This window comes from Danio aesculapii, chromosome 18 (assembly GCF_903798145.1).
Source record: "Danio aesculapii chromosome 18, fDanAes4.1, whole genome shotgun sequence".
NCBI lineage: Eukaryota > Metazoa > Chordata > Actinopteri > Cypriniformes > Danionidae > Danio > Danio aesculapii.
Genome location: NC_079452.1, coordinates 54,469,477 through 54,485,565, shown reverse-complemented (window position 1 = coordinate 54,485,565; position 16,089 = coordinate 54,469,477). Strand labels below are relative to the sequence as shown.

General features: G+C 35.3%; 1 protein-coding gene across 1 annotated transcript in view; it reads right to left on the bottom strand.

The window, feature by feature from the left end:
- Positions 1-16,089, bottom strand: part of cd82b (CD82 molecule b) — a 47,973-nt gene that overhangs the window by 13,388 nt on the left and 18,496 nt on the right. Inside the window, exons 2-3 of the mRNA XM_056478173.1 lie at positions 14,040-14,112; positions 8,654-8,726 (exon numbers count right to left, since the gene is read on the bottom strand). Of these exons, the coding sequence (XP_056334148.1) occupies positions 8,654-8,726; positions 14,040-14,102 (136 nt within the window). The 5' untranslated portion in view covers positions 14,103-14,112. The remainder of the gene's footprint in view (positions 1-8,653; positions 8,727-14,039; positions 14,113-16,089) is intronic.

Here is a 16,089-nt window from a genome sequence, read left to right as displayed (position 1 = left end):
CATGAAACTAGCAGTCAAGAAACAGAAAGTAGTCTCAGCAATGCATGTTGACAGAAACTAGTCGAGCGGCTTGTAATTAAGGATCATTTAAAGTAGTGGGTTTGGTTCTGAATAATCAATAACATTTGTATTAGATTTAACTGAATCAATAATCAAACCAACTTAATCTATACCCAGCATTGTTTGTTTGTATACTTTTTTCTTTCCTCTTTCCTAGTTAAATTAATTAGCATATTTATTAAAAGCTTATGTATTAATTACACCTCCTGGTTTACATTTTCAGAACACTAACACTATGAGGTTATGTTAGGTAAAATGTCATAATGTGACGGATAACCATTTTGTTCTATAAACTGAATATAATAAATGGTCCGCAGATTGCCTCTCAACTCAAGCACGAATTCTGCGTCACATTCTAAACATATGCTTCCTGTCTAGTGAATAACATCTGTTTGAGGTAAATTGAAGTTTCCACGACCTCAGCTCAAGTGCTTGCTCTTAGTTGCTGTGATGTTCTTAAGGTAATATGGCAAACATCCATCTACTGTACATCTGCTGAAATTCAGTTCCAACAGCCCCGGCAGTGGTTTCCACTGGAAAAATAATACTGGACGGGATAAAATTTAATACAATCAGCCAAAACCATTTGCTTTCAATGAAAGTCAAACTAAAAGTATTAGCCATAACTCCATTTCACAGTGCCTCAATAGAAATTGTGTCTACAATTCTTACAGTTTATACAGGACTTTGTATGCACTAGTTATGTCCTGTGAGAGACTAGTAATGTCCTGTGACTAGTAATGTCCTGAGACTAGTGATGGCCTGTGAGAGACTAGTGAAGACTCTAAGACACAGGTGTCAAAGCCAGTTCCTGGAGGGCCGGAGCTCTGCACAGTTTAGTTCCAACCCTAATTAAACACACCTGATCAAACTAATTGAGTGCTTTAGGCTTGTTTAATACCTACAGATGTTGGCACGTTGAAGCTGGGCTGGAACTAAACTCTGCGGGGCTTCAGCCCTCCAGCAACTGACTTTGACAACCCTGCTTTAAGAGATTAGTGATGTCCTGTGAGAGACTAGTGAAATATGTGAGAGACTAGTAACATCCTGTGAGAGATTAGAAGTCTGTAAAAGACTAGTGAAGTCTGTAAGAGACTAGTGAAGTCCTGTGAGAGATTAGGGGCCCCATCACACCTAGCTAGATGCGACGCAACTGTTGTTTTCTAGTTTCAGCTCGGCACAAGAGTCGTTTTGACGTTTTGCGCCACGCTGTTTAAATAGCAAATGCATTTGCGCTCATATTGGTGCCCATAGGCGTTCTGGTCTAAAAAAAGGAGGCGTGTTGAGGTGCATTGCTGGCGCGTTGCTATTTTGAGGAACTTAAATAGACTGTTCGATAGACCAGATTAAAGCTGGTCTATTGTCCAGTGCAGAGCATGTTAGTTGTGCGCCTCGCTTACACATTGCTTAATACACACAGGATGTACTGCAATACGCAAATATCTTTACAAATGAAAAATAATTAAAGGATTAAAATATTACGAAAATTATTATTTTCTAGCCTACATAAATATAAAAACCACTGCCTCCATGCCTTCATCTCGGGGGGCTTTTTCAGTTTATTCGTAACAGTTTGCTTTTGTTTAATGTTATCATTATTAGCAGTATTATTTATTATATGCATATTTATATTTTCATTAAAAACAAGCTTAGATTTGTTCACCTATCAGGTTTTAGACCATAAGGGGCACAGCATGTGTATTTGGATATAACTTTATAATATAACTCTTTGCGCTTGACAAACTAAATTAATTATGTATAGGCTATCTGTGCGTACAACACAATAGAACAATAGTTTCCCCATCCACGAGAGTGAAAGCGAAAGTAAACAATGAGGAGGCTCATCCTCGCGCTGTAGATGTTGTTTAACTAGTGAAGTGTTCAGTTTTTCCACTTACAAAGTTCGCCATGTAAATAGCAGGGAATGGGAGATGAGACTCTGATTGGTTTATTCTCAAAACGCACCTATAACTCATTAAGAGAATAAGCTCAACCTTGTTAGACCATGCGCCACAGCGCAAAGTGGATTATTCCATCCTTAAAATAGCAAAAGTGGATTCTGACACGCCCTTAATGCATTTGCGCCCTGCGCTTTGCACATGGATCATCAAAATAGAGCCCTAAAAGTCTGTAAGAGACTAGTGATGCCCTGTAAAAGACTACTGAAGTCTGTTAGAGACTAGTGATGCCCTGTAAAATACTAGTGAAGACTGTAAGAGACTAGTGAAATCTGTGAGAAACTAGTGAAGTCTGTAATGCCCCGTTCACACAAGATACAGAATGTACGAATAAATTGTGCTATTCGCGCTTAAATAGATGTGTAAACATTTTCATTTGTGCATCAAATTTGCTTCACTTTACAATAGACACTGATTTGTGTCATGGGTAGGGCTTCTGTCTGCCCGGTGACTCTAGCTTCATTGCTAAATGGCTAACATGAATTTTATTGATACAATAGCTGTAGTTTAGAAAGGCTGAAAAACAATGTATATTCATTCGGCACCTTGTTGTTCAAAGTCCACTTGATCTTTTTAGAGGTGCACCCACCTCTGTGAGTTCATCAACTCCTCCAGAAACAATATCTGGATGATGGACGTCACATCATTTGAGCCGCCTCATTCGCGCGAATCGTGCCACAGGATGTCTATTAGTATCTTTGCATTGACTTAACATGTAAATCACTCATGCTTGACGATTCATCCGCGTCTGGGGTGAACGCAGCATAAGACACTAGTGATGTCCAGTGAGAGACTACTGATATCCTCTGATAGATTAAAAATGTCCTGTCAGAGACTAGTCAGACTACTGATGTCTGTAAGAGACTACGAGTGATGCCTGTGAGAGACTACTGACGACTTCTGATAGACTAGCGATGTCCTGCGAGAGACTAGTGAAATCTATGAGACTAGTGAAATCTATGAGAGACTAGTGAAATCTACGAGTGACTAGTGATGTCTTGTCAGAGACTAGTAATGTCCTGTAAGAGACAATGTCTATGAGATATTTAATCCTGCGAGAGACAGATTGCTTTCAATGTGTCATTGACACAAAGCAAAACAAAATACATTTTATTGTTTGTGTTCACTAACATGAAGCATATTAAACTTTTTGCTATATTTTTTATATTATATTACCAAAGTCCTGCAGGTTTTAAATATTTTGGTCCAAAATTTGGGAATGCCACTAGATATGATGAAGACATAGAATTGCATAAATCATAGCATATAATGTAACTGAAAAAAGTTACTGCAGTTTGTTTGTGAGTATGTTTAAATGTAAATTAAAGTAAAATCTGAATGGTGTTTTTACATGTGGTAACCTTAAAATAAGTCAAATAGTTGACTTCAGGCTGTTCAAACTTAAAAAAAAATATATTTCATAATATTTCAACAACACATTGCAACGGTTTCCCCTATAAATGCCTTTATACACAAATTAATGCTTAACAATTATATATTTAGTCCAAAAAGGGATTCGATTTTATAATTTCAGCCTAAACCATTTTCTTGCAACCTTCCAAGCACAATTTATATGCTATAACATTCAAACACAACAAAGAATTCTCTCATTTGTTCATCAAAATGAAGGGTCAACTACAGTAAAACTGCACATAGATAAACATACCAGCCTCTTATGTCCCAAACAGCCAAACGCCATCTCAAGCTGTGACATGTTTTGAGTATTCAGCTATACTAAAGCTGCATAGCTCCACTGTACAAACAAATGCATCATTTTAAAAAGGAAACAAAACCTTTAGGCAAAGAATAGGAATGAGATCACAACAATGTAGATAATGAAACAATTGCCAAGACTCCCTTTTATAGCCATTCAGTTGCGTGGAAGTCTATTAAAAACACAACCAGGGAGGAAGGGAAGAAAATACAAGCGAGATCAGAGAACACACCTTCCCGTCATTTTCATGCTCAACGGGGCCCTAAACCAGACTCACAAAATCAACAAACAAACTCCTTGTGCAATACAGTGTGAAAGGAGGACCATTACAGTAAAAGAGCCAAACTGGATCTTCTGTCAGCAAATAGCAAGGTCAGAGTTTACGATCCCCAAGTATGAGGATATCCTAAGATATTCCCTGCTATCTCCAGAGGAAAATCGGAATCAGAAACACAATGTTTCCAAAAATGGTCACGATAGCATAGTCTCCAGTGTTGCAATAACTGGAGATGCTGAAACAGACAAACAAGGGACAGATGTAAAATATGAGGTGAGATGAGAGAGGAAAGTATGATGATATGGCCAGCTTGCCAAACAATTTTTGAAGCCTTTCAGCTTCACATAAATATTCCCCTTCAGTAATTTGTTTAACCGAGCCTGAGCTATATATAGACTTCTCTAAACCTCTACGATCTTGACTGAGGGAATTGGTTTTGTGGCTTGGTCGAATGAAAATATTGAAGTTTAATGTTTACTTTCAAATACTGGACTCCATTCAATTCAGCAGTGTGTGAAAAAGACTTTTAGACAAAAATAATACTAGTTCACCCAATGACACGTCAGTGATCATCTAGTCACACTCATGTTTTTCTAAATAATTATTATATGAGCCAAAAAAAGATAATTAGAAAAATGTTGTATAACCTTAACCTCTGAATTTCAGTGTTTGGGAAAATTATTTAAGTAATTTTGTGTAAGTAAATGCAGATTAAGTGTCATTTTGGGGATAAACCTTCCCTTTAAAAATGAAGCAAACAACAAGCATTTTTTTTTAAAATGTTAAATCTGTTCAAATGCATTAATAATAGTTTATTTAAATTTTTTTATTAATTGTTAACAAAACTTACTGGCTGAAAAAAACTATATAATGAAATATATCAATTCAAATACCTCCACCTCCTTCCCCAGCGGTCTCTTGAAACTGAGGTATCCAATGAATAGAAGTTAACATAAAAACAAAAACAGAATACAGTATCAGTTATCATTGATCATCATCTTCAGCTTAACCTCGCGAAAAAGTTTCTGCCAACCCGACTTTACACCATAACTTTTCAATCCAGATGGATGGGGCAACCATTACTGCATCCAAAATAGTAAAAAGCCTTGGAGTAACGATTGATGACCAACTAAACTTCTCTGACCACATTTCTAGAACTGCTCGAGCTTGCAGATTCGCACCCTATAACATCAGAAAGGTCAGACCCTTCCTATCTGAACATGCAGCTCAACTCATTGTTCAAGCTCTTGTTCTCTCCAAACTGGATTATTGCAACTCTCTACTAGCCGGGCTTCCAGCTAATTCTATCAAACCTCTTCAGCTGTTTCAGAATGCAGCAGCATGAGTGGTCTATGATGAAACCAAAAGAGCACATGTCACTCCGCTACTCACCCGTTTGCACTGGCTGCCAGTTGCTGCTCGCATCAAATTCAAAGCTCTGATGTTTGCTTACAAAGCGATCTCTGGCTTTGCTCCTTCGTATCTGCTCTCACTTCTGCAGATATATGTGCCCTCCAGAAACTTGCGTTCTGTGAATGAACGTCGCCTCGTGGTACCATCCCTAAGAGGGAAGAAATCACTTTCCCGAACTCTCACATTCAATCTGCCCAGTTGGTGGAATGAACTCCCTAACTACATCAGAACAGCAGAGTCACTTGCTGTCTTCAAGAAACGACTAAAAACGCAACTATTTAGTCTCCACTTTCCTTCCTAATTTGTAACTGCCTCTCTGGCTTTACCACTAACTGTACGCTCTCTCAAAAAAAAAAAAAAAAAAAAAAAAAAAACACATTACTAATGCTTTGCTTCTTAGACTTTACACACCTGAAACTTGTCTATAGCACTTGTTCACTGCTGCTCTTATAGTTGTGTAAATTGCTTCCTTGTCCTCATTTGTAAGTCGCTTTGGATAAAAGCGTCTGCTAAATGACTAAATGTAAATGCAAATTATACAAAGTAAAGCAATCATTCTGGATTCTGATCATTGCTTTGTGCGATAAACAAGGAGATTTTGTCAGCAGCTGAATTCCAGATCTTTAATGTACTCATGTGTACCAAGTTCACTCGAGCTTTGGATAATTCCAACATTATAATGTCCTGAAGTTTTACCAACCACTTGTACATGTTCAAAATATGTGGAGGCAGCCAATGTTGGGCTAGTAGTTTTTTAGCAGAAGTTAAGCCAGCCAGCTAAACAGCTTTTTGTAGCTTGGTGAGGTTCAACGTAGAATCATGGCTCAGAATAATAGATTTGATGCTAGTTTTCCATCTTTATTTCTGTTCCACTCTTTTTCAGAGTCTCCTCGGCTTTGGCAGTCCAGACTGTATGACTTTCTGTAAATCACCACTGGCGTTTGTATCTCGTGTATTTAAATTCTCTCTTCCCTTATTTTGCAACTTTCGCTCTCTGTTTAAATCATCTCTGACGATTGTGAGATGGTTTACTTAACATCTGTGAGTGAGTGTGAGTATGTGTGTGTGTGTATGTGTGTATATATAAACACAAAAAGTCCAGCGTAGGAGGGGGTTTGTGGAAAACTTGGTTAATGGACAAAAAAAGAAAACTCCCCAAGCCAAGTGTATGAACAGCAGCTGCTTTTACTGTGCATTCCCATGCATGTCAAATAAACACCAGTTTAAACTCAAGAGTAAAGACAGAAAAATGAGTATCCAGCAACATACTGATCTGTTGGACAAAATTAAAAAATAATTCATAAATAAATAATTTGATGACAAAAAATCTCTCTAGATATCACGATACATCAGAGATCATTCCAATATAGCATTTCTTTTTATAATCAATTTTGAAAAAACTACGTATATGTTATATGATTTCCGCTATTCTTCCATGGTGGGGCTCTACACCAACATTAATTCCCGCCACGGCTATATTACAGCTTCTCAATCAAAACCTCCAGTTGTTGCTGTTTTTTTTTTTTTATAGTGGGTTATAATCGCACCAACACATGCTGAAATGCAAGTAAATTAAAACAGAGCAAACTTTTCTGTAACAGTACTACTTTTCGTAGTAGTGCTGTGTGTTAATTGTTTAACCGTTTAAGGTTACATGCTGACTGCCTGACTGACAGGGCTGCATGATGCATGAGGCTAGCAAACACAACATAGCTTTCAGTTATGATGAACACAGTTTCCTAATTACACTTTATTTATAGATAAAGGTCTATGGTTCTGCATACAATGACTTTATCTCTCAGTTACACTTCAGGATGCATCAATGCCATTCTGTAGGTCTATTGGAGACATTCATAAATATTTCTAGTAAAGCTAATAAATGGACACATATTCTTTACATAAACGCGCTAAATCGCACTTCAGCAGCATTTATTTGAGAGCCCACAAGAAACTCTTGAGAAGCGCATATTTTAGGCCGTGCAAAAAGTTGTGTGCACGAACAGAGGAAATCAGCGCGCAAGCAAAGAGATTTGCATGCCCGTATTACATGAATGCACTCTCGACTTGTAATACTGTGCTCACGACATTTGTCATTGAAGTAACTTCATAGGTAGTTGGAAGATCTGTGTAAAAAGCCTGCCACCATAGCTGGAAAAAATCCAAATGTTATGTTATTCTGATGTTTTTCACAATTATTCGATTGATATAAAGTTCAAAAGAGCCATTATTCACAAATAAATATTTTGTAATGTTAGCAATGTCTTTTATACTCTGACTTGAACAAATCAATCATTTCATGGTGGAAAAAATATTTTCATTCATTCATTCATTCATTCATTCATTCATTCGGGTAAGTCTCTATTTCAGAGGTCGCCATAGCAGAATGAACCGCCAACTACTCAGCCATACAGTATGTTTTACGCAGCGGATGTCCTTCCAGCTGCAATCCAGTACTGGGAACGATCCATACACACTCATTCACACACACTTATACACTACGGCCAATTTAGTTTATTCAATTCACTTATACTGCATGTCTTTGGACTGTAGGGGAAACAGGATCACCCAGAGAAAACCTCAACTCCACACAGAAATGCCAACTGGCCCAGCTGAGACTAGAACCAGCGACCTTCTTGCTGTGAGGCAACAGTGCTAAACACTTAGCCACCATGCCACCCCGGGAAAAATATGATTAAAAGAAATAATAATAATGATAAAATAATAATAATATTATTATATTTTGTATATATAATATATATTGCCCTCAAAATCTGTTCACACATAGTTTATGTATAAACTGAATTTACATTCTTAAATTTACTCTTAAAACTTGACAGCTAATTCTAGTTAGTCTGTACTATTGCATGTAAAAAAAACTGCAAGTAACCTAAAACACTTATGTAATGTTAAGAGGAAATGTATGTGTATGCATATAAAAAAAAAACAAAAAAAAAAAAAAAAAACATTTTATATATATATATATATATATATATATATATATATATATATATATATATATATATATATATATATATATATATATATATATATATATATATATATAAATAAAGTAAACCATCGCTGCTGCGCATCTCAGCATATGAATATTAAACCACAAGGAACTGAACTAAACGTAAACTGAAAATTGAACTGACAGTTTCAATTCACTGTAATCTTCTATGTGAAGCTGCTTTGACAGTATTGACCAGTTTGACCAGTATTGGTACTTACGCAAAACCGTGAGGAAACTCTGACTATCCAGCCTGACCCACAGTCCAAAGCCCATGATTACAGCTCCAAGAATCTATACAGGACAAAAGAAACAGACATGAACATGAGTGTTTTTACCTTCCTTGACCAGTTTCATGACAGACAGCTGGTCTAAGTTGAAAGTGTGACTAAATTGTGATCACATGCTGCCATCAACATAATCTAAGGTTGTTTCTGAAATCGCTCCCAAAAGCTTGTTAAGTCGTGACGTTTGAAATACTGTTTCCAGGTCCTAGCCACTACTCATATTCATTCATGACCACTTTTTTAGTCTTACCACACATTAAAGTGAATTTTATGTAAATTCATGGTGTACACAACAGTCTCTGGACTTGCTGCATCAGACACTAACATTTTAACAATTTATAAAAAAAAATAATAATAATAAATAAAAAAAAAAATCACTTTATGGCTATCTAATATTAGGCATGGTATATTGATAGATTGATATATTGCATTATGATTGTCGAAATTATTACATTGCTTTGTAAACTTATTATTACTATTTACTGAGCCTTCCCAAACCGTTTTATATAGTGCATGGACCTGAAAGCCGCTTTGCATGATGTCAGTTGACAAGCGGATACCTTTAAATAGTGCACTGTTTAAGGGAGCTCCCATTTGTTGTGGGGTCCAAAACTATGGTGGACGTTCTGAAGTGCACACAATGAATCCCACAAGGCACCACAATAATATGTGTAATTCCTGCATCTGACCACAAGATGGCATCAACAAAAGAATCCTATCGGTGTAAGTTTCTAAATAATTTATTACTTAATTGTTTTGTAAATTAGCATTTATATACAAATCTGGTGGGAAATATTTAGTACATAACTATTTGAATTTCTTTATTTGATTTTTATTAACCAGCAAATCGTAAAGAAAGCATCGTCCCTACCGGTGCACTCAGTGCTTCAAATTCCCTTATCTGCCTTCATTCACTCATTTAATTGAACCATATTAGTGGACTAATAGAGAATGAGGGTATAAGGGAGCGACTTTGGACACAGCCTAATGGTGCATTCACACCAGACATGGCTTGCATGAATAGATCGTGTTATGCGTGGAATTAGACACATGAACATTTTGAGTTTAATCGCTTCGTTCGCACATTAAATTCAATTGAGTCATGGGAGGGGCGTCTGTCCTGCCTGGTGACTTCAATTTTGGTGCTAATGACTAACATGAATTTTACTGAGAGAGTAGCTGTGCTTCATGTGCTTTAGGCAGACTGGAGAAGAAAAGAAATTGCATAGATTCGTTCAGCGTCATGCCTGGGTCCATCAGATCCTTCATAAGCTACTAAATTCATTATTTCCTCCAGAAGTTGTGCCTGGATGACAGACCACTTGAATTCCACTTAAATGCTCTTTGACAAGAGGTGGTCCTACTGTACCAGAACATATCCAAAACCTCTAAGGATGATTTTCACTAGGGGTGTAATGATATTCAAACTAAACTCGTGGTGCGAACCGCGATATTCTCATAACATATACCTTGCACCCCCCCATCCCCATTAAAACCCCTCACAGAGCCCCTGCACCCCTATCTAGCACCCTCCACCTCAACAGGACATTAATATAGGACAGAAAGCAAGTCTTTACTCACAGAAATGAAACAAAAATCTGTGTATTTGTCATATGAGCTGGGCTTGATGAAGAAAACAGAATCATCTAAATAAGCCAATGAGAGTGAATGTGCACAGCCATGACCTTGTTTTCAAAAGGCACAAAATAAACTGGCTCTGCTGCACTTTTAAAAGTCTCTGTTTTCTTGTGTCAAAACTTCATAGCAATGCCAAGTACAGTATAACTGCAGTAGGGATGCAGCGATATGGATTTTTGGCCCGATATCGATAACTCTTTAGATTTGGAGTTTGATAACCCATATTTAGGCCAATAAATATATATATTTTAAAATACAGTGAACAACTAATTCTATTTTAAAAATGTCATGAAAGTTTGAACTGATCTTATGAACTGAATAATCTATACTCAAAGCAAAAAAGCAGTAATTTCAACAATGCAAGGTGATTAAATAGACCTATGTTCACGATTGTATTTAGAAATTATTTAAAAAAACAACAACAACAACATGCATGCCACTGCTGTGCCCTAGTGCACACCCAATTATGTTAAATACCCATATTTAATAATAACACATTCAATAATCAGATAAGCAGGGATGTGTGCGTGGGCTAGTTATATTATCAAAAATATGCCAATAAAAATGAATACAATCTTAGGCTTCATTAACAATACTAGTCAGGCAACACATTGATAAGAACAAATATTCATTTTAGATTACAAACAACCCAAAAAGTTGTCTAGCATGTCTGCATGTTTACACATGTAATATTTTGCCTGAGGCTATTTAAACCAAAATACACAAATGACACTATCAAACATAATGGTAAAGAATATGGTTACTTACTGAGATTTTAACGCAAAGCACTATCACAAAATGCAAGGACTGACTTTGAACAAATAAACAATGTGAAGAAAGCTCTGTTGCCGAACTATAAACTTTATGCCTATGCACCGGACAAGTCTGAACAATAATCGACCCATGCATGCGTGAGTCAAGCAGTTCTGTACAATTATGTAATCTATCGGATTAAAGATATCAGCCTCATTTTGATTTGGATCGATAACGATAACATAAAAATAGCATTTATCGGATGATAACGATATGGCCGTCGATATATCATGCATCTCTAAACTTCAGCAAAATTTCTGCATTTTAAAATGAAAATCGGTGTAAACACAAACTCAGTGTGACGCTGGGGAGTCTGAGAGAGCAAATGAGAAGCACAGTAACGTTAGTGGTCCAACAATATGAGAGTTAGTCAATACTGAAAAGATTCTGTTAATGTGTAACTGCAGCGAAGGACTACTTTTACACACAACAGAGCAGCAAGAAAAGGTAGGATCTGTTTGATGTGGAACTAAAAATGCGACAAAAAAAAAACTAACTTGTCACTGACAGACGGCATCTCCTTAGCCATAGTAACTTAGTGATTCTCCTCAGCCAAAGTAGTGCAAAAAACTTCTCTCAGAGCATGCCCAAATTCATCTTTGCTGCTGTCAAATACAGTTGTGTATGTGTAGAAATGACCCATGTCCAAGTCAGTACTCACACGAACACATACAATTACAGTATGATTAAAGTGAATGTTCAGCAGCCTTTATTTGTGAAGGTCCTATACCATTGACCTAATCGAACTGAGGCATTGGTGTATCGTTACGCCACTAGTTTTCACTCTTTTTTTGGCGACAGTAACTAAAGGGACAGGGGTTAACGCCAACATGCTTCTGAAGACAGAGAAGCTCCACAGACTAAATTCTAATGCATTCTAGCCCTAAAGTTCAAAACTAATAGGTTCAATGTGTCCTCTAAACGAACTGGATCAGAGAAGTTTAATTTTCTCAGTTTTCTTGTATCAGTCTGGCGTCTGTGGTTTGCTCAACTGAAGGTTGTTCTCTACACTGCTCTGGAGGAAGCAGTAAAACACTAGGCCACTGTACAATTAAAGGGCCTTCAAAAGGGTAAATCAGACAGAGACACACAGTTTTCATTAGCCTTTGACCCTTCATATTAAAAGGCACAACATGTCAAACCAAGATTTAAATAGGTCCTGCTTCCTCACCAGGTTTAAACAATTTCCTTACAAAGTTCCTTAAAAACAATTTCCAAAATTTCACCAGTACTGGGTATTTTTGCCTAACTTAATGTACAAATAAAAGTAAATGCTTACTGATATCATTTTCATTAACAATTTATATATATATATATATATATATATATATATATATATATATATATATATATATATATATATATATATATATATATATATATATATATATATATATATGATCATTTAAATGTAAATATCTTATATTATTTACTTATTAGCTATTTTTAAATGCGTGATTAAATACCACCATCAGACAATATAGAATTGAAGTTAAAAAAGAAACCTCTGAAAGGTACATTTATTATATGACGCATACATACTTCGCATACATATTGAATTATATATATTGAATGGAAGACATACCTTATCAGCAACACTTTGAATGTGATTTGAATTAGCATATGAAAATGCAAATCTAATTACCAGACAGTGAATATTAAATTAAAATAAGCATTAAATTTCTAGGTAACAATTGTTAGTCATTGATCAGCTATTTGTTAGGATTAGAATTGACATTTTAAAATTTATTTTAGTTTTCATAACCCATAATAAATATTTATTATAAATATAAACAAAACTATATTTCTTACTCTCAAATCTAAAATGCTGTCTACAAATCTCTCATTATACAAAAATAAGCTTTATAATTAATAACAATATTCCAAAGAATGCTTTGAAGAAAAATAAGATATTACAAAAACATTAATCAACCTCAAAAGTGACTAAACCAGTTATTTTTCCATATATGGTGAAAACCATACACAAAACTGTAAGTAAAAGTGTTTTTTCTTCCTTTAAACAATGTGGTTTATGCAGACTTGACAACTGTCTACAACTGAATAAATATATACATATTAGCACGGTGTTTTTACTTGAACATACAGGTAAAGTCAGAATTATTAAACCCCCTGAATTATTAGCCCCCGTTTAGTTTTCCCCCAATTTCTGCTTAACAGAGAGAAGATTTTCCTCAACACATCTCTAAACACAATAGTTTTAATAACTCATTACTAATAACTGATTTATTTTATCTTTGCCATGATGACAGTAAATAATATTTTACTAGATATTTTAAGACACTTCTATACAGCTTAAAGTGACATTTAATGGCTTAACTAGGTTAACTAGGCAGATTAGGGTAATAAGGAAGGTTATTGTAACCATGGTTTGTTCTGTAGACTATCAAAAAATATATAGCTTAAAGGGCCTAATACTTTTGACCTTAAATTTTTTTTTTTTATTAAAAACTGCTTATATTCTAGCCAAAATAAAACAAATAAAACTTTCTCCTAAAAACTTTCACTAAACTGTGATAAACATCATTTGAGGTATATAAATCAAAGGGGGTTTAATAATTCTGATTTCAACTGTATTTCTTACAAGTTAAAAAGTATCAAAATACATATTTGTTTACATGAATGGTTAAAAAGTTGATTATGCTCACATACATACACATCTATTATAATTTTCTTTTCTTTTTTCTCAAAAGGCTCCACTTTACTTCATGACACCTCTTAATAGTAACATCTCTTTCAGCCTACATTAGTTCACAGTAGACCTAAAGGCTGTGTCTAATGACAGGGAGCCACATGGCTAATGAGCTCCTGCTGAGACACTCAATAAAGGTGTAAGAGTGTTTGCACTTACAAAGAAGAGGAGGTTGAACAAGAACAGGAAGTATTTGGTGGCGGCGATGCATCCTTTCCCCATGACTGCAGCTCTGTGAAAGAGAGGAAACAAACATCAAAAGTCTGAGTGACATGAAATTCAGTGCTGAAGCAGAAAGTGAGCAGTTTACTTTGTGAATTTATACACTTTGTTAAATAATATTTTGCAGATGATGTTCATTCCCTTGCTGATATAAAGTGGAAATGCTTGTGTAAACAGTTGTAGCTTTCAGTTTGAAGGTACTCTGGTCTGTTTGATCCGTTTCAGTTCCATGAATGATATTAATGTCACTTTAAAGAATGAAGTCATACAGTTAATCTTCTTGTTTACAGAGTTTAATTATACTACATTACTAAAACAAGACACATATTTGGTTACTGTTGGTGAAGTAAAGGTAATTAGAGCCCAGGCTCATTGGAAATAGCTCAGCCTACATTTTTGCAAAACCTAAAATATGTTGCTCCAGATTCGTTTTGTGGTACGTTTCAGATGAGAAATACACTAGAGGGTGTGGTCTACATTTTTTGCCAACCTTAAATCCTTTACATGCCTGTCTTGTTGTACATTTCAGATACATGTCCTTGTACTACGGTTTCTGCAGATATCATAATGTCAAATTTAAGACTTTAAGACCTTTTTAAGACCATTAAGTTTTAAATTTAAGACCCATCACATTATATAAAAAAACACGCATACACATAGAGAAAATGCAAAAAAAAAAAAAAAAAAAAAATTCACAAAATTAGTGGTAAAATAAATGTATTCAAATTGATCAGATTAAATGCACCACTGAACTACAGAAAAAAAACAAACAAACGTCTTAAGGCTGATTTATACTTTCGCACATCGCGCATCTCACGAAACGGACGAGGCTTTTACTTGACGCGTTCGCCATTGAGATATTCTTTTTAATGACAGGGGGGGGTCAAAAGAAACAGACAGTAAAATCAGACGGATAGGAGACGTAGAACGTTTCCGGAACTACATCATATCATTAATATCATTGAAGATTTTTAAACTAATTGTTCATTATTTTATAAATTTATTATAATGATTTTTATAACCATTCAAGATTTAAAAAAAATAAAAATAAAAATAAAAAAATAAAAATAAAATCAAACTTTGCTGCTTCACTTGCTTTTGTTCATATCTTGGACAGTTCTACCTATTAAAGTTAAATATTAATGGCAACAGAACGTGTTGCTCTACAATTATATTTTTTATTATGGCAAAAAGTAAAAAAAAAAAAAAGGAAAAACTTTTTTTATTTTTTTTTATTTTACTTAATTCACACATTACTGTCTGGCTAATTTCTGTCCTCTACTTATAAGCTAAAAAGGCAATAATGGTCCAACATTCCAATTCTAAAGCCTAGAAATTGGGTGTCAGTATATTGTAAACTGATTGCTCAGAGTCAGTATATTGAAACACAGGTTGCCAGAATGACGGCACCAACAGGAGCATGCTTGCCCGACTGTCGAGCCTACACCATAAGTACATTCAAAGCCATTCTTTTCCACTTTAAAAGGAGTTTTTGTGCAAACCATGACCTCAAATTTCTATTGTACAACTGATTTATATTTTTCGCGACTAAACAACAGCATAAACTGTGACAAGTATCACCTCAGGTACTGATTATGTGCTTTATTCAGTGTTAAATACTACAATGTGAAATTGAATACCATTTTACATGCCATTTATTGCCATACAGAAAGCAACAGCAGATAGTATACCTCAGATGTTGAAAATAAAATAAAAATATTTGAAAATAAATGTTAGAACTGTGATTCAGTGCAAAAATATAATTAGGTAAACTGACAGTGGGCACAAACTGCACTAAAGTAATGTCTATCTAAATATCATTAGTATGAAAAAGAACATATCTGCGGTCATACTGCTCTGTATCATATGTTTTTGTGTTCTACACCATTATGTCACTGGGAAATATCCATACACACATATCCACACACACACTTGGTCGCCAGAGCACCCGGAGGAAACCTACACAAACACAGGGAGAACATGCAAA